Source organism: Stegostoma tigrinum, chromosome 35, assembly GCF_030684315.1.
Source record: "Stegostoma tigrinum isolate sSteTig4 chromosome 35, sSteTig4.hap1, whole genome shotgun sequence".
NCBI lineage: Eukaryota > Metazoa > Chordata > Chondrichthyes > Orectolobiformes > Stegostomatidae > Stegostoma > Stegostoma tigrinum.
The window spans coordinates 25193488-25217844 of record NC_081388.1 but is presented as its reverse complement, the minus strand read 5'-3'; the positions used below and the strand labels follow the sequence as shown (position 1 = coordinate 25217844).

Below are 24357 nucleotides of genomic sequence, written 5' to 3'. Positions count from 1 at the left end.
TGAGAAAGGGGAAGAAAGAAAGGAAGGAAATAGAAACTGTGAGAAAAAAAATTCATGGACGTGAGATGAAGCAAACTGAAGAGGCAGAAATCAGTGCAGAGAAGATGCATTAGTCTGAGCAGTATTCACCCTATCAGTTAGAGATTAGAAGAGAATACCCTTTTGTGATAATTGCCACGTGATAATTGTGGCTGAATATGTCTGTCTTCCCGGGAGTGGAGACCCTCGTCTTAATACTTAATCTGTTTTCAAGATCAGGAACTAGAAGGTAAAAAGACAATGCGAAAATACACATAAATTGGTTTAACTTATTATCTGTTCACAGAATCCCTACAGTGTAGATCGAGGCCATTTGGAGACCCTCTGAAGAGCATCCCACCCTAACTCTGTAACTGCATGTTTACTGTAGTAGACACACCCAGCCTGCACACTATGCACCAATTTAGGATAGCCAATCCACATAATTTGCATTACCGTTGCTGGGCATATCTATATAATTCTACAGCAAGAATATTTTCAGTGTACGATAGGCATGGAGGTGAATCTCTCTGACCCCCCCCCCCCTGCCGCCACCCGCCACCGCCGTGTCACAGTCTGTCATTCCTCACTGTGGCAAGTTGTACCTTTTATAAAATCATACAGCATGGAAACAGACCCTTCGGTCCAACCAGTCCATGCTGAACATTTAAATCTCTCTCCTCTCACCTTAAAAATGTGTCCCCTGGTCCTTGAAATACCTTATCAAAGACAACTACTATTAACTCTGCCTATACCACTCATTATTTAATAAGCTTCGATCAAGTCACCTATCAACATTCTAGGCTCCAGTGAAAAAAGTCCCAGCCTTTCCAGCGTTTCTTTATAACTCAAACCTTCCATACCTGGCAACATCCTGGTAAATCTCTTTTGAGCCCTCTCGAACTTGGTAATATCCTTTCCATAACTGGGCAACCAGAACTGGACACAGTAGTCCAGAAAAGGCCTGATCAACGTCCTGTAAAATCTCAACATGACTTCCTAAGTCCTGTTCTGTAAGGACTGAACAATGAAGGCAAGTGTGCCAAATGTCTTTTTACTTGATAGAGGTGTACAAAATGATCAAAGGTATAGATAGAGTAGACAGCCAGAGACTTTTCCTAGGATGGAGGTAGCTATTACGAGGGGGTATAGTTTTTAAGTGAGTGGAAGCCAGATATAGGGGAGACGTCAGAGGGAGGTTCTTTACTCAGAGAGTGGTCGGGCGTGGAATGCATTGCTGGAGAGGGTAGTTGATTCGGCCTCATTAGGGGCATTTAAGCGGTTATTAGATAGGCATATGGATGATAGTATAAGGTAGGGGTGGAAGTTAGATAGACCTTAGGATTAGGGTAAAAGTTCGGCACAACATTGTGGGCCAAAGGGTCTGAACTGTTTTGTATTGTTCTATGTTCTAATCACCCTGTCTATATGTGACACAAACTTCAAAGAATAATGTACCTGCACCCCTATGTTCCTCTATTCTACAACACGACTCAAGACCCTGCCTTTAATTATGTAAGGCCTACTCTCGTTTGTTGTACCAAAATGCAATATCTCGCATTTATCCAGGTCGAATTCCATCTACTATTTTTAAGCCCACTGACCCATTTGATCAAGATCCTTTTGTAACCTTAGAAAATCTTCTTCACTGTCAACTATGTCACCAATTTTGGTGTTGCCCACAAACTTACTAACCATGCTTTCTATATTCTTATTCAAGTCAATTATATAACTGACTAACAAAAGAGGACCCAGAACCAATCCCTGCGGACACCTGCTCGTAACCGGCCCCAGTCTAAAAAGCAACCGTCCATGATTATAATGTGTCTCCTGCCATTAAGACAATTATGTATCCAATTGGCAAGCTCACCCTGAATCCCATGTGATCTAACTTTACTAAATTAGTCTATCATACAAAACCTTGTCAAAGGCTTTACTAAAATACAAATAAACAACAACGGCAACAGTCTTTTTTGATAACTTCCTCAAAAAAACACAATGAAGTTTGTGAAACATAATTTTCCTTGCACAAAACCATGCTGATTATACCTAATCAATTTTTGCCTCTTTAAATTTCCATAAATCCTATCTTTTATAATCACATCCAACAATTTGCTCATTACTGAAGTCAGACTCACAGGTCTATAGTTCCTCGGTTGCTCCCTACAACCTTTCTTAAACAAAGATACATTAGCCACCCTCCAGTCATCAGACACCTCACCCATAGTTATAGTTGGTGCAAATATTTCTGCAAGAGGTCTCACAATTTCCTCTCTTACTTCACACAATGTTCTAAAATACATTAAATAGGGTTACAAATATTTATCCACCTCTACATTCTTTACGTCTTCTCAAACTTCCTCTTCTGTAAGGTGAACTATTTTTAAACATCAAAGTTTATTTCTCTGTGCTCTCTAGACTCTATTTCTTTCTCCACAGTAAAAACTGACATGAAATATTCATTTTTTTAATTTCTCCTATCTCCTGGACACAAGGACACAAAGATGTCCTCCTTAATCTTTAACAGGCCCTACCCTCTCTTTAGTTTCCCTCTTGCTCTTAAAGTATTGATATAATCTGTTTGGATTACCCATAACCTCATCTGGCAATGCTCTCATATGCTCCCAGTTCATCCATTTCACGAACACCTTCCACCCCAACCTTAAGTTTACCTGGATCATCTCTGATATGGGTGGGTCCCTGGAACGCGTTGCCAATGGAGGTGGTAGACGCAGACACATTAGCGTCTTTTAAGATATATTTGGACAAGTACATGGATGGGCAGGGAGCAAATGGACACAGACCCTTAGAAAATAGACGACAGGTTAGACAGAGGATCTTGATCGGCGCAGGCCTGGAGGGCCGAAGGGCCTGTTCCTGTGCTGTAGGTTTCTTTGTTCTTTGTTCTTTTGTTGACATCTCTCTCTCCTTCCTGAACCTTTCTGTTTCTATCTCTGGCAACCACCTAGAAACCGATATCCATTTCAAGCCCACCGACTCCCACAGTTACCTAGAATATACCTCCCACAGCTACCTAGAATACACTTCCTCCCACCCCTCTTCCTGCAAAAATGCCATCCCCCATTCCCAATTCCTTCTCCTCAGCCGCATCTGCTCCCGGGATAAGGCATTCCACTCCCGGACATCACAGATGTCCTCTTTCTTCAAGGACTGCAACTTCCCCACGGTGGTCAAAAATGCTCTCGACCACATCTCCCGCATTTCCCGAACTCATCCCTCACACCCCCGCCCCACAATAACAATCAAAACAGAATCCCCCTCATCCTCACGTACCCGCCCCCCCCACCAACCTCCAGATCCAACACATCATTCTCCAACACTTCCGCCAAGGGAAACCTGACCCCACCACCAAAGACATTTTCCCCTCCCCATCCTTATCTGCTTTCCAGAGGGACCACTCTCTGCATGACTCCCTCGTCCACTCTGCACTCCCCACCAGCCCCACCACCCCCGGAACTTTTCCCTGCAACCACATGAAGTGCGACACCTGCCCCATACCTTCCCCCTCACCCCCATCCAAGGCCCCAAGAAAACCTTCCACATCAAACAGATGTTCACCTGCACATCTGCTAATGTGGTATACTGTATCTGCTGTTCCCAAAGTGGTCTCCTCTACATCAGGGAAACCACTTTGTGGAACACCTATGCTCGATTTGCAACAAACAGCTGCACCTCCCAGTTGTGAACCATTTTAACTCCCCCTCCCACTCCTTAGATGACATGTCCATCCTGGGCCTCCTGCAGTGCCACAAGGTTGCAGGAACAACACCTCATATTTCGCTTGGGAACTCTGCAGCCCAATGGTATCAATGTGGACTTCACAAGCTTCAAAATTTCCCCTCCCCCAGCTGCATCCCAAATCCAGCCCAGCTAGTTCCCACCTCCCTAACCTGTTCTTCATCCCACCTATCCCCTCCTCACACCTCAAGCCCCACCCCCATCTCCTACCTACCAGCCTCATCCCACCCCCTTGACTTGTCCATCCTCCCTGGACTTACCTATCCACCCCAACTCCGCACCTACGCTCACCTTTACTGGCTCCACCCCTGCCTCTTTGACCTGTCTGTCTCCGCTCCACCTATCGTCTCCTCTATCCATCTTCTATCCACCTCCCCCTCTCTCCCTATTTATTTCAGAATCCCCTTCCCCTCCCCCATTTCTGAAGAAAGATCTAGACCTGAAACGTCAGCCTTCCTGCTCCTTTGATGCTGCTTGGTCTGCTGTGTTCATCCAGCTCTCCACCTTGTTATCTCATATCACCTCCTTGCCTTCCTGCTTTCTTTCCTAAGAATGCCCCAACACTCTTTATATTGATTAAAAGATTCAATTGAACCAAGTTGTCTATATCTAAAATAAGATTCACTTTTATTCTTGACTAGAACCTCAATATCTTTATTAATCCATTGTTCCTTAATCTCACCAACTTCAGGGTGAAGATCCTAACAGGAACATAGTGGCTCTGAACTCTTGGCATCAAACTCTGGAATGCCTCCCACTTGTCAGACATCTTTTTATCTGAGAACAGTCTGTTCCAATCAACTTTTGAAAATTCTTGTCTCAAAGTATTAAAATTTGTCTTCCTCCAATTAAAACTTTAACCTCTATGGAAGGCATATCCTTTTTCATAACCATTTTAAAACTAATAGAATTATGATTGCTAGACCCAAAGTGTTCTGCTACTTTTATGTCAGTCATCTGCCTTGCCTTATTGCCCAAAAGAAGGTCTCGTTTCACTCTTTCTCTAGTAGGAGCATCCACATTTTGATAAAGAAAATTTTCTTGAACACATTTGACAAATTTTCACCATCCAAACCTTTAACACAACAGTAACACCAGTCAATGTTTGGAAAATTAAAATCCCCCATTATTACAACTGTATTATGCTTACGTAAATCTGAGATCTCCCAGCATACTTGTTTCTCAATTTCCCTCTTACTACTGTGGGGCCTGTAGTGTAATCCCGTCAAAGTGTTCTTTCTTATTTGTAATTTCTACCCACCCACTTTCACTGGATGATTTTTCAGAAACGTCTTCCCTGGTTACAGCAGTAATGTATTCCTTAATCAAAAATGCCACCCCCCACCCCCCCCCCCCCCCCCCGCCACTTCTTGCCTATTTTTCCACCCTTCCTAAAGCATCTAAAACTGAGATCATTCAGCTTTGATGGGATTACATTACAGGTCCCCCAGTAGTAAGAAGCAAATTGACTGTTTCTCAGCCAAGTTTATGTAACAGCCATGATGTCCCAATCCCATGTTCTTATACATGCCTTGCATGCATCAGCCTTACCTGTAAGACCCCTTGCATTGAAATAAATGTAATTTACTTCTTCAGAGATGCTATGCACTCTGACTCTCCCTTGTCTTTCGCTTCTAGCTAACATTCAGAGCCTTCCCCATAAATCTTTCTGTTTACACTGCTACTTCCAATTCCTCCACTTCCCCTCTCTATCAGCATCAAGTCTCCCTTATGGAATGAGCAAATTCCCTGCTAAGATATTGGTCCCTTTCCAGTTTAGGTTAAACCGATCTGTCCTGAATAGGTCTTTTGTATTCCAGAAGACATTGCAATTGTCCAAAAACCTGACTCCCTGAACAATACAGCAGCTCTTGAGCCAATGACTTATCTCCTTTAACCTTTCGCTCCTTCCCTCGTTTGAATTTGGCATTGGGAGTAAACCAGAAATAACTACATTGGGAGTAAACCAGAAATGACTACATTGGGAGTAAACCACAAATGACTACATTGGGAGTAAACCACAAATGACTACATTGGGAGTAAACCAGAAATGACTACATTGGGAGTAAACCACAAATGACTACATTGGGAGTAAACCACAAATGACTACATTGGGAGTGAACCACAAATGACTACTCTTATACTTGTAGTTTTTAATTCCCTACCTAACCTCTTCAATTCACTCTGTACTGCTTTAATCTTTTCGCTGAAAATGCTTTCCTACCAATGTGTACAATAATCTTTAGCTTCTCAATCTCACTTTTAACAATATGTTTGGCATGTGTGGAGATGTCGTAGCACCAGGAAGGCAATAAACCGTATTAAATTTATGCTGACTACCACAGAATCTCCTGTCTGTGCCACTGACACGACAGTCCCCTATAACAATAATTCTATTAAATCATGGCAAATGCTGCTTTACAGAAGAATGATTCCAAGTATCCAATAACTGACTGCCCCTTCCATTTTCGTTGAGGAGACTATCCCCTTATACAGTTCCAAAACCGAACATCTATTTGATAGAGGAATAGCCACCAGAGACGTTTGAACTATCTTCTTGCCTTTCCCAAATCACCCATTTATCTGACTGATCCTACTGTGTAATAACTTCTCTAAATCTATCAGCCATCTCAGTGCGTACCTCATAAATGGCCTTAATAGCATTGTCAAAAAAGGAATTTTCAATAACACCATATATATATATATATATTATCAAACATATAAAACTTAGATAAAATCATCCACTTAGATGATTAACTGAAGAAAGAATGACTCCTCTTCAGTAAATTCCTGAAAAAAAACTCATCCAGAGCTGACCACGTGTAGGATTCCCCAACACAAAAGCAAAACTTATTTGTAGCTCCGGTTGAGGTTCTGGATGTGAGTTTGCTCACTGAGCTGGAAGTTTAGTTTTCAGATGTTTCGTCACTTTTTTTTATTTGAAAAAATATACTTTATTCATAGAATGTACAAAAAATAAAACATTTATACACCTACCCAGTCATGCAAGCCACTCCGGGTTACCCGGGGGTACGTACACCGACTAAAGGAAAAAAAAAAGAAAACAGAAAAAAAAACAAAGCAAAGAAAACACCCCGCAGTCGTCTCCCCGCACAGTCCCCGTTGGCCCCCTGACCAGTTGGGGAAGGCGCCAGCTGGGCCCAGTTACCAGATAGGGTTCTTTTCCCTTTTCTGGACGAGGGGTTTCATACGGTGGTCTTTCCCCACCGCGCCTTGGCGGCGGCTGCCCCAAGCTCTAGCGCGTCCCTCAGCACGTAGCCCTGGACCTTGGAGTCCGCCAGTCTGCAACACTCGGTCGGGGTCAGTTCTTTCAGCTGGCAGACCAGCAAGTTGCGGGCAGACCAAAGAGCGTCTTTCACCGCATTGATGGTCATCCAGGCGCAGTTGATGTTGGTCTCGGTGTGCATCCCCAGAAACAGCCCGTAGAGCACGGAGTCCCGTGTCACGGAGCTGCTCAGGACGAACCTTGACAAATACCACTGCATCCCCCTCCAGACCTCCTGCGCATAGGCACACTCCAGAAAGAGGTGATCGACAGTCTCGTCCCCCCCGCAGCCACCTCGAGGGCAGCGTGCGGTGGCGCAGAGATTCCAGGCATACATAAAAGATCTCACTGGCAGAGCCCCTCTCACCGCCAGCCAAGCAACGTCCTTGTGCTTGTTTGAAAGTTCTGGCGATGAGGAATTCTGCCAAACGACTTTGGCAGTCTGCGTGGGGAACCACACGACGGGATCCACCCTCTCCTTTTCCCGAAGGGTCTCGAGGATACTACGTGCTGACCACTGCTTGATGGCCTTGTGGTCAAAGGTGTTTCCTTTCAAAAATTTCTCCACGAAGGACAGGTGGTATGGAACGGTCCAACTACTCGGAGCGTTCCGCGGCAACGAGGCCAGGCCCATCCTTCACAACACCGGGGACAGGTAGAACCTCAGTAAGTAGTGACACTTGGTGTTTGCGTACTGAGAATCTACGCACAGCTTGATGCAGCCACACACAAAGGTAGCCGTCAGGGCGAGGGTGGCGTTCGGTACGCCCTTTCCCCCATTTCCCAGGTCTTTGTACATGGTATCTCTGCGGACCCGGTCCATCCTCGACCCCCAAATGAAGTGGAAGATTGCCCGGGTGACCGCAGCGGCGCAGGTCCAGGGAATAGGCCAGGCCTGCGCCACATACAACAGTACCGAAAGCCCCTCGCACCTGACAACCAGGTTCTTACCCGCGATGGAGAGGGACCGGAGCGTCCACCTGCCCAGCTTCTGCTTAAATTTGGAGATACGCTCCTCCCAAGTCTTAGTGCATGCCCCAGCTCCACCGAACCAAACACCCAGCACCTTCAGGTAGTCTGTCCTGACAGTGAAGGGGATGAAGGAGCGGTCGTCCCAAGTTCCCGAAGAACATGACCTCGCTCTTACCCCTATTGACTTTGGCACCCGAGGCCAGTTCAAACTGGCCGCAGATGTCCAACAGCCTACTCACCTACCGACGATCGGTGCAGAAGACGGCGACATCATCCATGTACAGGGAGGTCTTGACCTGAAGGCCTCCGCTGCCTGGGATAGTCACGCCCTTCAGGCTCACGTCCTTCCTGATGGAGGCGGCGAAGGGCTCCACACAGCACACGAACAAGGCAGGAGAGAGCGGGCAGCCCTGCCTGACTCCAGATCTAACAGTAAAACTGTCTGATTCCCACCCGTTGATTGAGACTGCGCTAATGATGTTGGCGTAGAGCAGCCGGATCTAATTGCGGATGCCCTCCCCGAACCCCAATTTGGAGAGGACGTCCCTCATGTAAGCACGAGAGACCCTGTCGAAGGCCTTCTCCTGGTCCAGGCTGATGAGGCAGGTGTCCACCCGCCTGTCCTGTACGTAGGCGATCGTATCCCTGATGAGCGCGAGGCTCTCAGCGATCTTCCTGCCCGGCACAGCACAGGTTTGGTCAGGGTGAATCACCGACTCCAGGACAGACCTGACCCGGTTGGCAATGACCTTGGCCAGGATTTTGTAATCCACGTTCAAAAGTGAAATGGGACGCCAATTCTTAATTTCTTCCCTCTCCCCCTTCCTCTTGTAAATGAGGGTGATGATGCCCTTCCTCATGGACTTGCACATTACCCCTACCCGAAGCGCACTATCGTACACCTCCAGCAGGTCCTGGCCGACCAGGCCCCACAGAGCAGAATACAGCTCGACCGGTAAGCCATCACTTCCGGGAGTCCTCTTCCTCTGCAAGGACTTGAGGGCTCTGGCCAGCTCGTCCAGGGATATCGGCCGGTCCAGCCACTCCCTCGTGCCGTCGTCTAAGACCTCCGTGATAGACGACAGGAACGACTCGGAGGCCGTGCTGTCCGTGGGCTTTGTGTCATACAGTCCGGCATAGAAGGATCTGCTGATCCTCAAAACGTCGGGCCGAGACGACGTCACCGAGCCGTCGTCCTCCTTCAGCTGGCTAAGCACAGAGCTCTTTGTGCACCTTCTGAAAGAAGAAACGCGAGCACGTCTCGTCCTGCTCCACGGAGCGGACCCTGGACCGGAAGATTATCCTGGAGGCCTCCGCGGCGAAGAGCGAGGCGTGCTGGCCCCTCACCTCGCGGAGGTCCTCCGTGACATCGACCCCCATCGACTGCAGAAGGAGCAGGTTCTGCACCCTTTTCTGGAGGCACGACAGCTTTCCCCGCCTCTCTCTTGCCTTCTGAACACCCTTGAGGACAAAGAACCTCTTGATGTTCTCCTTCACCGTCTCCCACCAGTCGCCTGGAGACTCAAAGAGGGGTTTCACGGTTCTCCAACCGGTGTACTCCCTCTTAAGCTCCTCGACTTTCTCTGGGGTCAACAGAGTCGTGTTGAGCTTCCACGTCCCCTTGCCGGCCGGCTGGTCGTCCTGTAAGTGACAGTCGGCCAACAGGAGGCAGTGGTCAGAGAAGAACACCGGCTCGACACCAGTGGATCTGACCGAGAACGTCCGTGACACAAACAGGAAGTCTATCCTTGAGCGGATAGACCCGTCTGGCCGCGACCAGGTGTACCTCTGCTGCGCTCCGTCTGCAGGGGTGCTGAAGACGTCGAGCAGCTTGGCGTCCTTCACCGTGCCCATCAGGAATCTGGACGTGACGTCCAGTTGACTCCCCCCACCCACTGTCCCCACACCGGATCTTCCATCTGCATCAATGATGCAGTTGAAGTCTCCGCCTAGGATGACCGGCCTGGACGTAGCTAGCAGGGGTGGAAGCCGCTGCAGGACGGCCAACCGCTCACTCCATACCGCTGGGGCACACACGTTGATCAGCCTCAGGGGAGCGTTCCTGTAGGTGATGTCAGCCACTAGGAGGCGCCCCCCCACCACCTCCTGAACTTGAGAGATGGTGAAGTCACGCCCCCGCAGCAGAATAGCCAGGCCCGAGGAGCGACAGTCGTTACCCCCCGACCAGATCGAAGGCCCACAGGTCTAGGCGCCGGACCATTTCCCGTACCTGCCAAGGTGCGGTATCCCGCACTCCTGCAGAAACAGGAGGTCCGCCTTGATGGTGGTCAGGTAGGCCAACGTGGACACACATCTCGCGGTTGACTTGACGCTGCGCACATTAATGCTCGCAACTCGTACCCCCATTGTGGGCAGTGACTGCAGTACCCTCCCCAAGTCCAAGGTCCAGCCCCTCCATCTGTCCCTTCATGCCCATTGCCCGGGCTAACTGCTGGACACTCTCTGGGCTCAGGAAACCGTCTGTGCTGCCTTCCGGGTGGCATCCCCCCGTCAGGAGTGCGGAGGCAGGAGGGCCCGGCTCCGGATCAGGCTGGGGACGTGCTGTTTCCTCCTTCCCGCCTGGAAGTTCCGGGCGGCCCTCCAGTGCTCCAGCGGCACTTGACTGGGTGTTGGAAGGACCCTCAGGACACCTCCTGTCACCTGGAAGCGGGGTGCTGCTTTCCTTCCCCCTCGAGACCTTTAACTTCTGCTTCGGGTGGGCCCTCTCCGAATCCTCCCCGTCAGTGGAGCTCTTATAGCCCCCCTGTAGCTGCCTCTTCCCTCCTGATTGTTGCGGTTCCTGGGCCCGTCGACGCACCTTCCTCCTCGCTTTCCGGACTGTTGTCCACTCCCCTGGGTCGCCAGTCGCCGCCTCCATTGGCTCCGGGTTGTCGGCGGGGTGTCGGAGCCTGCAGGGGTGCTTTGCTGGCCTCGGGCCCATCCTGCAGGGCTGGGCCCTCCTGCACGGCCTGGCCCTCCTGCACATTAGTGGGGTCCTTGCTGGGCCCTGGTGCCTTCCTCTCCTCCGGGGGGGCTGGCCCCGCATTTCCCCTGCCGGTGACCTGGGCGTAGGTGGTACCCCGCCGCGGGCATGCCCTATAGAAGTGGCCCGCTTCCCCGCAAAGGTTGCAGCTTCTCTCTCGTGGGCAATCCTTTGTTTGGTGTCCCTCCTCCCTGCAGTTCCTGCAGATGGTGGCTTTGCAGTCGGCCGCCACGTGACCTGACCTACCACAGGCATGGCAGACTTTAGGTTGCCCTGCACAGGTCAGGTAGTCCTTGCTCCCGCCGATCGCGAAGCTGGACGGTGGGTGTGCGACATTCCCGTCTGCGCCCATCCTCAGCGTCACCTTGACCTGCCTCTTACTCGTCCAGATGCCAAAGGGGTCCATGATGTCAGTTAGGTCCCCTTCCACCTTCACATACCTTCCGAGGAAGGTCAGGACATCAACTGCGGGCACATGCGGGTTGTACATGTGTACAGTCACCATACAGCTCCTCTGTGCTGGCATCACAAACAGCGGGACAGCAGTCAATACAGAGAGGGGGCCCTCACCTCCTTTCTCCTTGAAAACCTCCAGGAAGCGCTCGCAAAGCTTGGCACTCCGGAAGGTCACATCGTAAAAACCTCCTCCGGGGAAATCCTGCAGGCAGTAAATGTCCGCAGCAGCAAACCCACAACAGCCCAACAGGACCCTCTTCACAAAGAAGGTGCGGTCCACAGGTGCACCTTCATCCACCTTCTTTACAGAAACACGGATGGTGTTCCGGACCCCCTGACCTGGGGCACGAGCACTTGCCCCAGCCATCGTTGCAGGTTGGCTGCTCCCCTGAACCAGCGTTAGGCCGAAGCCAGCATTAAGATCCACTGGTTGCAAGGGTGCACAGCCAACCCGACGTCCTCCTTTCACCTCCAAGACAGCACTCTCGTCCTCTCAGTCCACAAGAGAGTGGGTCTTTATTGTGTTTGAGATGTAAGCTGGTTCACTGAGCTGTAAGGTTTGTCCCCAGATGTTTCGTCACCATTCTAGGTAACATCAACAGTGAGCCTCCGACGAAGTGCTGGTGTTATGTCCCGCTTTCTATTTATCTGGTTAGGTTTCCTTGGTTGGTGATGTCATTTCCTGCACTGGTGATGTCATTTCCTGTTCTTTTTCTCAGGGGACCAACCCAAGGAAACCTAACCAGATAAATAGAAAGCGGGACATAACACCAGCGCTTCGTCGGAGGCTCACTGTTGATGTTACCTAGAATGGTGACGAAACATCTGAAAACTAACCTTCCAGCTCAGCGAGCAAACTCACATCCAGCAAAACTTATTTTATAGAAAACTGTTCTGTTTTTCAAGAAAGGTTTTTGCCATGTAAAAAAAAACACCCTCTTAAACACATTGTCTTTTTTGACTTCTGAATTTAGAATTAAAAAAGCCTCAGCCGTTCACTGTAGAAAAGCTCATTTGAAAATAAGTCTCTTCCACCATCCTGCCCTATTTTAGAATCACCCCTCTGCGTTGTGTCAAATCGTACCCCTATCCAATGTTTTTATATAAATTAAGGGATGGCTTAATGGCTTAATTTATGGGAATACATTTGAATTTTTTGTTTCAGAGCAATGAGAAACTTGTTAAAGAATCATTTCAAGATCAACATGAGAAAGCAGCATTGAGAAATAAGAGTGGAAAGGTGATTGTCGAATGGATGTTCCTGACAGCTATTGCAAAATCAAATGTGATTCAAAACCTCTTAAAAATGGTTAAAGGTGAAAAGAGAAACACAAACCAAAACACTCCATTTTTTAATTCCATGATCCTGAGAACAAGGTAGACATTTGTTACAAGTATTTATCAGAATGATACCTGGACTTTATGAATTGAGTTATGTGGCAAGATTATACAAACTAGGCCTATTTTCTCTAGAATTTAGAAGGTTAAGGGGACATCTGATCAAGGTCTTCAAGTTATTAACAGGAAAAGACAGGAAAAGTTGGGCTTCTAGAACTAAGGGGCATAGTCTAAAAATAGGGCCAGACCATTCAGGAGAGTTTTTAGGATGCACGCCATACAAAGAATGGTAGATTTTTGGCATGCTCTTCCACAAATGGTAATTGTTTCAAGATCAGTTGTTAGTTTTAAACCTGAGATAGATTATTTTTGCTAGGTAAAGATATGAAGGGATATAAAGGCATATTAAGGCAAGCATATGGAGTTAGGCCACAGATCAGCTGTGATCTCCCTAAGTGACAGAACAGGTTTGAGGGGCTGAATGGCCTATGTTCCTATTTGTGTTTTGTCAGAGAGGCCTAATCCTGTGGTAAACTCAAAATTCTCTAAAGTTTGCTTTGTTCTAGGAGGTTGTTGTGGGAGGAAAGATTTTTGGACTGTAGAAATTTGCTGCTAGTTGGAGGCTATGTACTGCCAGGGTTGACACTAATAGCCAACCAACCTTGTAATCATTGCTGCTCAAGATATTTGGAATTTAGTATGACAACAAACTCCATGCCTATTTCAACATCAGCATGCTTTAGCCTTAAAGCCATAAATGAATTGTTATTGGATGCCTCACTTAGCCACTCACAACTTGAGCTGAATCATTGGTATCATACATAATGGGAGCTAAAAGGAAGCAGTCTGATGAATTGGAATTTTGTACATTAGAAGGAATAGAAAGGTTTTGGCCCTTTGGGATTCTGTACAATCAGAGTCAAAATGATTTTAGAAACAACAACAGAAATTGCTGGAAAAGCTCAGCAAGTCTGGTTTCGTCTTTGGAGAGAAGTCAGAGTTAAAGTTTCAGATTGAGTGATTCTTCTTCAGAAAGAAGGTTGTTGGAAACATGGGAACAAATGATTATTCACAAAGATAAATGCCTCCCAATCTATTTTCCTGTGCAATACCATTTTAACACTTGACTCTGAGGATTTGAGGAAGGGTCCCTTGACTTGAAACATTAAGTCTTATTTCTGTTCACAGATGCTGCTAAACCTGCTGAGCTTTTACAAAATTTCTGTTTTTGTCCCCAAACTTATAAAAGTTTTTTTAGTGCAAAGTACATGAACAAGCAACAGTTGGGTATTAGTTGAATAACATCTTTCATATCTAACATAGCAATTTATAACAAAATATGAATTTAATTAAATGCTTTCATGCCTCATTCATTGCGCAGGATGTCATTATGGTGATGGACCAGAAAGTTTGTGATAAGATTAAGCGCCTGAATGCTCTTAAGCATGTGACAGAGATGAAGAAGAAAATTCAGTTGGACCTGGAGATGCGATACAGCAAGAATATGCAGGAAGTGAAAGCCCTGCAAGAGATCGTGGAGAACGTGTCTGAGGATGCACAGGTGAAACTGCCTGTTCAAAGAAAAGTCAGTGGGCAATTTTTAATACATCAACTTGTTAAAAAATTAGTCCTGTAAAAGAGGGTGTAAAAGATAGATCCATGTTAGCATTCACATAACTCACTGAGAGTGAAGTTCTCATCCCCTGTCAGGGTGTTGGGGGCCAAGCTGTTTGGTACTGACCTTTGGGACTGTCACATGAGATAATCACCGGCTGCTTATTTGTCATTGCCGCTGAACATTGTGCTTTTATTGAATGTGTTTTAAATAAGCTGCTAAACAAATTCTTAAGTTATCTCTGCTGTCACTAACTTCAGACCTTGCGGCTCCTGGAGAATCGTTTGGAGAAAACCCAGCTAAAGTATTGTGAGGCAGTGCATGTAATGAAGGTGTACCAGAGACTAAAGGCACATCTGCAGGTATGATCACCTTTCACTTGCAACATAACCTGCTGCACCCATAACCTTGCAATTCCCAGTGTCGCTATGATGGAAAAGGGGAGATGTTGATCAGAACGTCAAGTTACATCTGAGGTACATTGACAAATTCTATTTTGATTATGAGCACAAACTGGTTAAACTGGAACATCAAAAATCTCTATAATTGTTTTCATACTCCATGGAAAGTACCCTGTTAAATGGGTGATGAATATTAACTGTATTTATATTATCAAAACCTGTCCTCACACTAATTCTGTTAAGGAAAGTGGCAAAGTCGAATGCTGTAGATTTATATCTGCAATTTAATTTCCCAGAGCAATGTAATCTGGTGCTAGGTAGTCTGAACAAGTACATTGCAAGCACTTAGACAGGACTCACAGAAACAAGAGGACACAAGTCAGTCCAGCCTGTTTTGCAGTCGTAAGATCTTGGCTGATCAATACTTTATCCTTATTTCCTACTTTTCCGACCTTTGATACTCATTCGCAAGCAAAATCTACTGATCTGAATTGTTGTCCAATTGCTTGTCTGTCTATGATGTTCTGCTAATGCACAATGATAAAATGTGGGGTCAACACTTGGGACAGACTAGTGGTGACCTACTGAGATATGCAGACAGAATGTTTCAAAGGACCTTCCTTATGCAAAGTATGTGGCCAGGTGGTTACACAGTGACTAGGATAAGAGTAGGGGGTTTGTATGTGAAAGGCAATGTCAATCTTGCCAGTTATGTGCAGTATGTAACGTGGTTTTGTATCTGCTATGCAATTACGCTGCCTGTGACGCCAGATTTCAAACACTTGTCTGGATGTACAGCAGCCTTTCAACGATGGCACAGGTACAAGGGATGCCAATAATTCAGCAGGTATCTGCTGATTGCTGAGTTGTTTAGGAACGGTGCATGGTAGGCACTACAGGAAAGAAGGGATTGAATGAGCACCGGACAGTCCAGATAAAAACAAGCAAGTAGTGCTGGAGTCCCCTGAGGTTCCACTCACCAACTGGTATTCCATTTTGAAAGCTGATGAGGGTGCCGGTACTTCAGAGGAGTGCGTTCAGCGCCAAGTTTCTGACACCACTCGCAGTTTGATTGTACAGTGGGGAGGAAGAAGAAAGGAAGAGCAACATTGAAAGTGGATTCTTTAGTCAGGGGAGCAGACAGGCACTTCTGCAGCCAAAGACGTGATTCCAGGATGGTATGTTGCCTCCCTAGTGCCAGGGTCAGGGATGTCATTACAGTTGCAGGGTATCCTGAAAGAGAAGTGTGATAAGTTAAGTTTGTGTACGTGTTGGTACCACTGATATGGGAAAAGTGAGGAATGAGGTCTTCCACCAAGAACTCAAGGAACTAGGCAGTAGGCTAAACAGCAAAACCTCAAAAGTTGTAATCTCTGGATTACTCCCGGTGCCACATGCTAGCGAGTATAGAAGTAGGAAAATAGGACAGATGAATGTGTGGCTAAAGAGCTGATGCAGAGTTCAGGGTTTCAGGTCCTTGAATCATTGGGACATCTTCTGGGGCAGGGGTGACCTGTAGAGGAGAGATGCATTGCACTTAAACAGGAGGGGAACAAATATCCTCGCAGGGAAGTTCGCTAGTGCTATTTGAGGCTGGGAACCAGAGCAGCAGGTCAGCAAATGGAGGGTTACATTATGACCAATAAGTTTGAAAGGAGGGACAGGTTAATGAACACAATGGGGTTGATGGGCTGAAGTGTGTTTATTTCAATGTGAGGAGTGTTATGGCTAATGCAGATGAGCTTAGAATCTGGATGAGTACATGGGGCTATGATGTCCTGAGCCCATTAGAGAGGCTTGGTTGAGAGATGGCAGGTCTTGCTGCTCAGTGCTCCAGAGTTTTGATATTTTAGATGAGATAGAGAGGGAGGTAAAAGAGGCAAAGGAATTGTATTTCTAATCAAGGAGAATGTCACAGCTGCGCTCAGAGGGGACATTTTGGAGAACTCATTCACTGAGGCAGAATGGGTAGAGCTCAAAAATAAGAAAGGTACTATCATTCTGTTGGGATTATAGTATAGGCCCCCTCCCAACAGCAAATGGCACATTGAGGCACAGATATACAGAATGGATGCACGGGCAGATTATGGAAAGATGCAAAAACAAATAGTGGGTGACTTTAACTTCCCCAATATTGACTAGGACTTTCTTAGAGAGGCTTAGACGGGTCAGAAGTTATTAGGTGCATCCAAGAGGGTTTCTTGAAACAGTATGTGGATAGTCCAACTAGAGGAGGGGCCATTCTGGACCTTGTATTAGCTAACAAGCCTAGTCAGGTGACTGACTTTTCAGTGGGAGAACATTTTGAAAATAATAAATTGAAAATAAATTTTAAGATAGCTATAAATAAGGATAAGTCAGGACCTTGCAGGTAGGTACTAAACTGGGGGAGGGCACATTATGTCAGTATTATACAGGAGCTAGGAAGTGTTAATTGGGAGCTGCTGTAATCAGGCAAGTCTACATTTGACATGTGGGAGTTCCTTAAAAGCCTACTGATCAGAGTTCAGGACCAGCATGTTCCAGCAAGGAGGAAGGACAATGATGGCAAGGTATGGGACCCTTGGACAACGAGGGAGATTGAGAATTTAGTCAAAAAGAAAAAGGAAGCATATGTAATATTTAGAAAACTAAAAATCGGATAAGGCCCATGAGGAATATAAACAAAGCAGGAAAGAACTCAAGTAGGAAATTAGGAGAGCTAGGAGAAGTCACAAAAAGTCTTTGGCTGGAGGTCCATTACTAGTGGTGTTCCACAGCAATCTATACTGGGACTGCAGCTGTCTGTGATTTATATAAATGACTTGGATGAAAACAAAGATGGGTGGGTTAGTAAATTTGCAGACAACACAAAGATCAGTGGAGTGGTGGATAATGTAGAAGGTTATAAGGGATACAGTGGGACACATCAATTGCAAATAAGGGCAGATAAATGGCAGATGGAGTTTCATCCTTGTAAGAGTGAGGTGTTGCACCTTAGGAGATTAAATATTAACGAAAAGTGTACAGTTGATGGTCCGACCCTTAGCAGCATTGATGAAGGGAGACATCTTGGGGTTCTCATCCATAGCTCCCTGAAAGTGGCCACACAAGTAGATAGGGTGGTAAAGAAGGTATATGGCATGCTTGGTATTATTGGTTGGGGCATTGAGTACAAGAGTCAGGAAGTGATGTTGTACCTTTAAAAGACTTTAGCTAGGCCACACTTAAAGTATTGGGTTTGGTTCTGGTCGCCACATTGCAGGAATGTTGTGGAAGCTTTGGAGAGGGTGCAGAAGAGGTTCACCAGGATGCTGCCTGTATTAAAGGTACAAGCTTTAAGGATAGACTGGACAAACTAGGGTGTTTTCTCTGGAGTGGCAGAGGTTGAGGGGAGACCTGATAGAAATTTATAAAATTATGAGAGGCATCGAGAGGGTTGACAGTCAGAACCTTTTCCCAGAGTTGAAATGACTAACACTGGAGGGCATGCATTTAAGGTAAGAGGGAGAAAGTTCGGAAGAGATGTGAGGGGCAAGCTTTTTTTACACAGATGGTAGGTACCTGGAATGTGCTACCAGGGATAGTGGTGGAAGTGGATACGGCAGGGTGGTTTAAGGGGCTTTTAGATAAGCACGCAAATAACCATGATTAAGGATATGGACCATGGGCAGGCAGAAGGGATTAATTTAATTTGGTGTCATGTTTGGCACAACATCATGGGGTAAAGAGCCTGTTCTTTTCTGTACAGTTTTGTTTTATCTTCTATCTTGTACTTAGCCAAAACAGTAAGATCTGCCCAACGTGTTTATTTAAATATTGTTGCACTACTTCTGCTGCTTAATAAAACAAAACTTCAAAAGGGTAGCCGCCTCCAGAATTGTGGTGCATTTGGAAATGGGTACAAGAACTCTTGTCTGATAGAGTCATAGAGACATACAGTATGGAATGGACCTTTCAGACCAACTCATCCGTGCCAACCAAATTTCCAAAACTAAAGTAGTCCCACTTGCCTGCCTCTGGCCCATATCTCTCTAAACCTTTCCTATTCAGGTACCCATCCAAATGTCTTTTAAATGTTTTAACTGACCTGCATCTACCACTTTCTCTGGCAATTCTTTCCACATATGGATCAGTACCTGGTGCTATGATGTTGTGGCCATAACAGAGACATGGGTTTCTCATGGGCAGGAATGGTTGCTGGATGTTCCAGGGTTTAGAACATTTAAAAAGAATAGTGAGGGGGGAGAAAGAGGAGGGGGTGTAGCACTACTAATCAGAGAGGGTATCACAGCTACAGAAGCTTCCTTTGTCGAGGAAGATCTGCCTACTGAGTCAGTATGGGTGGAAATTAGGAACAGCAAGGGAGTAGTCACCTCGTTAGGGGTTTACTACAGGCCCCCCAATAGCAGCAGGGAGATTGAAGAAAGCATAGGTCGACAGATTTTGGAAAAGTGCGGACGCAGTAGGGTTGTTGTAATGGGTGACTTTAATTTTCCTAATATTGATTGGAACCTGCTTCGAGCAGAAGATTTGAATGGAGCTGTTTTTGTAAGGTGTGTTCAGGGGGGTTTCCTAACGCAGTACGTTGACAGGCCGATGAGGGGAGAGGCCATTCTAGACTTGGTGCTCGGAAACGAGCCGGGGCAGGTATCAGATCTTGTGGTGGGAGAGCATTTTGGTGATAGAGACCATAACTGCCTCACATTCTACATAGCTATGGAGAAGGAGAGGATTAGGCAAAATGGGAGGATATTTAATTGGGGAAGAGGAAACTATGATGCGATTAGACATGAGTTAGGAAGCATGGACTGGGAGCAATTGTTCCATGGTAAAGGCACTATAGACATGTGGATAACAAAATGTGAGGCTGGATGAACACAGCAGGCCAAGCAGCATCTCAGGAGCACAAAAGCTGACGTTTTGGGCCTAGACCCTTCAGAGGCCCGAAACGTCAGCTTTTGTGCTCCTGAGATGCTGCTTGGCCTGCTGTGTTCATCCAGCCTCACATTTTGTTATCTTGGAATTCTCCAGCATCTGCAGTTCCCATTATCTCTCATAGACATGTGGAGACTGTTTAAGGAACAGTTGTTGCAAGTGATGAGTAAATATGTCCCTCTGAGACAGGCAAGAAGGGGTAAGATAAAGGAACCTTGGATGACGAGAGCGGTGGAGCTTCTTGTGAAAAGGAAGAAGGTAGCTTACATAAGGTGGAGGAAGCTAGGGTCAAGTTCAGCTAGAGAGGATTACACGCAGGCAAGGAAGGAGCTCAAAAAAGGTCTGAGGAGAGCCAGGAGGGGGCACGAGAAAGGCTTGGCAGAAGGAATCAGGGAAAACACAAAGGCATTTTACACTTAAGTGAGGAATAAGAGAATGGTCAAAGAAAGAGTAGGGCCGATCAGGGATAGCATAGGGAACTTGTGTGTGGAGTCTGAGGAGGTAGGGGAAGCCCTTAATGAGTTTTTTGCTTCTGTCTTTACGAAAGAAACAAACTTTGTAGTGAATGAAACCTTTGAAGAGCAGGTGTACATGCTGGAATGGATAGAGATAGAGGAAGCTGATGTGCTGAAAATTTTGTCAAACATTAAGATTGACAAGTCGCCAGGCCCGGACCAGATTTGTCCTCGGCTGCTTTGGGAAGCGAGAAATGAAATTGCTTCGCCACTTGTGAAGATCTTTGCATCCTCGCTCTCCACTGGAGTCGTACCTGAGGACTGGAGAGAGGCAAATGTAATTCCTCTCTTCAAGAAAGGAAATAGGGAAATCCCCGGCAATTACAGACCAGTAAGTCTCACGTCTGTCGTCTGCAAGGTGTTAGAAAGGATTCTGAGGGATAGGATTTATGACCATCTGGAGGAGCATGGCTTGATCAAATACAGTCAACACGGCTTTGTGAGGGGTAGGTCATACCTCACAAACCTTATCGAGTTTTTTGAGGATGTGACTAGAAAAGTTGATGAGGGTCGAGCTGTGGATGTGGTGTATATGGACTTCAGTAAGGCATTTGATAAGGTTCCCCATGGTAGGCTCATTCAGAAGGTCAGGAGGAATGGGATACAGGGGAACTTAGCTGTCTGGATACAGAATTGGCTGGCCAACAGAAGGCAGCGAGTGGTAGTAGAAGGAAAATATTCTGCCTGGAAGTCAGTGGTGAGTGGGGTTCCACAGGGCTCTGTCCTTGGGCCTCTACTGTTTGTAATTTTTATTAATGACTTGGATGAGGGGATTGAAGGATGGGTCAGCAAGTTTGCAGACGACACAAAGGTCGGAGGTGTCATTGACAGTATAGAGGGCTGTTGTAGGCTGCAGCGGGACATTGACAGGATGCAGAGATGGGCTGAGAGGTGGCAGATGGAGTTCAACCTGGATAAATGCGAGGTGATGCATTTTGGAAGGTCGAATTTGAAAGCTGAGTACAGGATTAAGGATAGGATTCTTGGCAGTGTGGAGGAACAAAGGGATCTTGGTGTGCAGATACATAGATCCCTTAAAATGGCCACCCAAGTGAACAGGGTTGTTAAGAAAGCATATGGTGTTTTGGCTTTCATTAACAGGGGGATTGAGTTTAAGAGTCGTGAGATCTTGTTGCAGCTCTATAAAGCTTTGGTTAGACCGCACTTGGAATACTGCGTCCAGTTCTGGTCGCCGTATTATAGGAAAGATGTGGATGCTTTGGAGAGGGTTCAGAGGAGGTTTACCAGGATGCTGCCTGGACTGGAGGGCTTATCTTATGAAGAGAGGTTGACTGAGCTTGGTCTCTTTTCATTGGAGAAAAGGAGGAGGAGAGGGGACCTAATTGAGGTATACAAGATAATGAGAGGCATAGATAGAGTTGATAGCCAGAGACTATTTCCCAGGGCAGAAATGGCTAGCACGAGGGGTCATAGTTTTAGGCTGGTTGGTGGAAAGTATAGAGGGGATGTCAGAGGCGGGTTCTTTACACAGAGAGTTGTGAGAGCATGGAATGCGTTGCCAGCAGCAGTTGTGGAAGCAAGGTCATTGGGGACATTTAAGAGACTGCTGGACATGCATATGGTCACAGAAATTTGAGGGTGCATACATGAGGATCAATGGTCGGCACAACATTGTGGGCTGAAGGGCCTGTTCTGTGCTGTACTGTTCTATGTTCTATGTTCTATATGAACCACTGTCTTTGTGATAAAGTTGTCCCTCAGTTCCTTTTAAATCTTTCCCCTCTCACCTTAAAATTATGCCCTCTAGTTAGCCATCTTTTCAAATGCCAATCTCAGCAAGATCAAAAAATGGGAATATATGTTAAAAACAATTTAAAACAGTTGATGTCAAGTATATATGATTAACAATCTAACAACTTACTTAGTTTCATTATTCTACTGCAGGAACGCAGACTGTAAAAGCAAAACGTTAGCTAGTGTATAACATGTCAATCCTTGATTATAATAAGGAACTTCAAAATCTTCGTTTGTTTTAATTGCTAATGCGTCACCTTTGGCTTCAGAAAAATCTACTCTTAAGTACTTGATTTGACTTCTGTTGTTGTATGCATTAGCCAGGTCCTCGACACAGCATTTGCTGAACAAGTATAACAGTGTTATCAGTTAGTCAGACATCATGGCTGGTGCCAATCTTAAATGTTATATTATGATTTTCTGACTACTAACATGTGATGACTGGTTGGAAAAACATTTGCCATATGCAGCCAAACGTCTAATGTGTATTTTGGTAGATGAGACAACTCAGAAAATTATCACTTCGTCCCATGATCGAATGCATTGAGCCCTCCTTATTAGGTAAACTTCGGTAAAATTTAAGAAAGTGTATCCTAGTGATTGGACTTGGTTGTTCACCATTCCAATAGTTTGCATGAATCTTATAAATCGTAAACAATATAGAAAGCATTGATGCAAAGATTCAGACATAATGCCACTTCAGATACATTTTCTTGTATGGATTTTTAGAAGGAAGGCTTTCAATAAATGGAATTTTCTGACAAGGCATACACATAGTTGAAGTGGACACGGGCATTCCATTGTAAAGGACAGGAGTTTTCTCATGTTTCAGATATGTATTTGTCTTGCAGTCAACTCCATCATAAACTGAACTTTTTTTCCAGGATTTTGTGAGGACAAAATGACTGCCTCATTTGATTACCTTATAGAAACAGCAAATCTTAGGAAATTTATTGTTAAGTTTAATGCTGTAAGATACTTGGTGAGATGCGGTGTGGCAACGCTATCAACATGAGTTTATTTATTTCTTATCTTAACAAAAAATAAGAGTTTTTAACAGCTGAAGATGCTCTCTGCTGAGTCACTGCATCTCCTTTTCCCAGTCACAGCATCTGTCAATCCTGCTTTTATATACAATCCAATGAGCATAATAGTGTACACAGGCAAATGTATTTTTATATTACACAAATACCCTACAAAAGACAAACTGTTGATAAATCATGCAATTTCTAGATTGGAATGACTCTGCAGAAGCCGGTATCCTGTCACCAAGTAACCCTTTATTTAGACGTAGAGAGTCTTTGACACTGATCCCCTCCTTCAGAGCTAGCTCTCAGAGTGAACAGGATGTCAGACACTCCCATTCTTTTCTGTCAGCCAGGGCTCCCTAATTGGAGCAGATTAGCACCTCCAACCAGGAAACGCATTCTATGATGTCCACCTGGCTGACCTCATTACAACCACTGCAGTAAGGAAGAGATCTATGTCTGGAAATGGTTAGGAATTTGTCAGAAATGATTCTGTAGAGGCCACTATGTTTTGTGTAACCAGGGGGCAGTAAAATAAATGTACGTGGTGCTTGAATGTTTACAAAAATCAAAAATTTGAACAATTGCTCTTAGTAATAAATGCAATGTAGCAAAGTACATTATGAGGGAAGGAGTTTAAAAAAACAGCACATGAACCACTTGGCAGTAGCAGTGCAGAAAGATCCCAAATCAGAAACGGGGCTAGTTGACATGAAGACGATGATTAGAGTGTGGCATTAGAGACTTAAGATTGTGCCAGCAGTCAAGGCCTGATGTTGCAAAAATGGTAAAAAGACAGAGTTAAAGGCTCTGTATCCAAATATACTTATCACTTATAATAAAGCGGATGCACTGATAGCTCCAATATGAATAAATATGCATCGTGTATTTTTTTGCTCACTTATGCAGGTGTCACTGACTAGACCATGAGAAGATGGTGATGACTTGCTATCGTCGTCTTAATGTCAACTAGCCCCGTTTCTGTTTTGGGATCTTTCTGCACTGCTACTGCCAAGTGGTTCATGTGCTGTTTTTTAAACTCCTTCCCTCATAATGTACTTTGCTACATTGCATTTATTACTAAGAGCTAAGTTGCAGTCCATGTGCTGTAGATAGATCCACAAGGCCAATAGGAGGTAGCCATTTCAGAGACAATGCTGTAGAACGGCAATGGCCGGGACCTGAATATTCTAAGACACCTGACATTTAGGAAGGACAGGAAGCTAAAAATAGATAGAAGAGTGGCTCTGATAAATTATAATAGAGAGAGATGACATTAGTTCTAAAGATGTAGAATCACTTGTGGGAAACGTT

At 45.7% G+C, this 24357-nt stretch overlaps 1 protein-coding gene across 4 annotated transcripts in view; it reads left to right on the top strand.

The window, feature by feature from the left end:
- The window catches only part of odad3 (outer dynein arm docking complex subunit 3), a 55549-nt gene that overhangs the window by 12431 nt on the left and 18761 nt on the right, over window positions 1–24357 (top strand). For 2 of the 4 annotated variants that reach the window (XM_048521951.2, XM_059639910.1), the window contains 3 exons: window positions 12640–12714; window positions 14194–14397; window positions 14688–14789. In XM_048521951.2, coding sequence (XP_048377908.1) covers window positions 12640–12714; window positions 14194–14397; window positions 14688–14789 — 381 coding nt within the window. The remainder of the gene's footprint in view (window positions 1–12639; window positions 12715–14193; window positions 14398–14687; window positions 14790–24357) is intronic. The other 2 variants (XM_048521952.2, XM_059639911.1) reach the window with 2 other exon arrangements.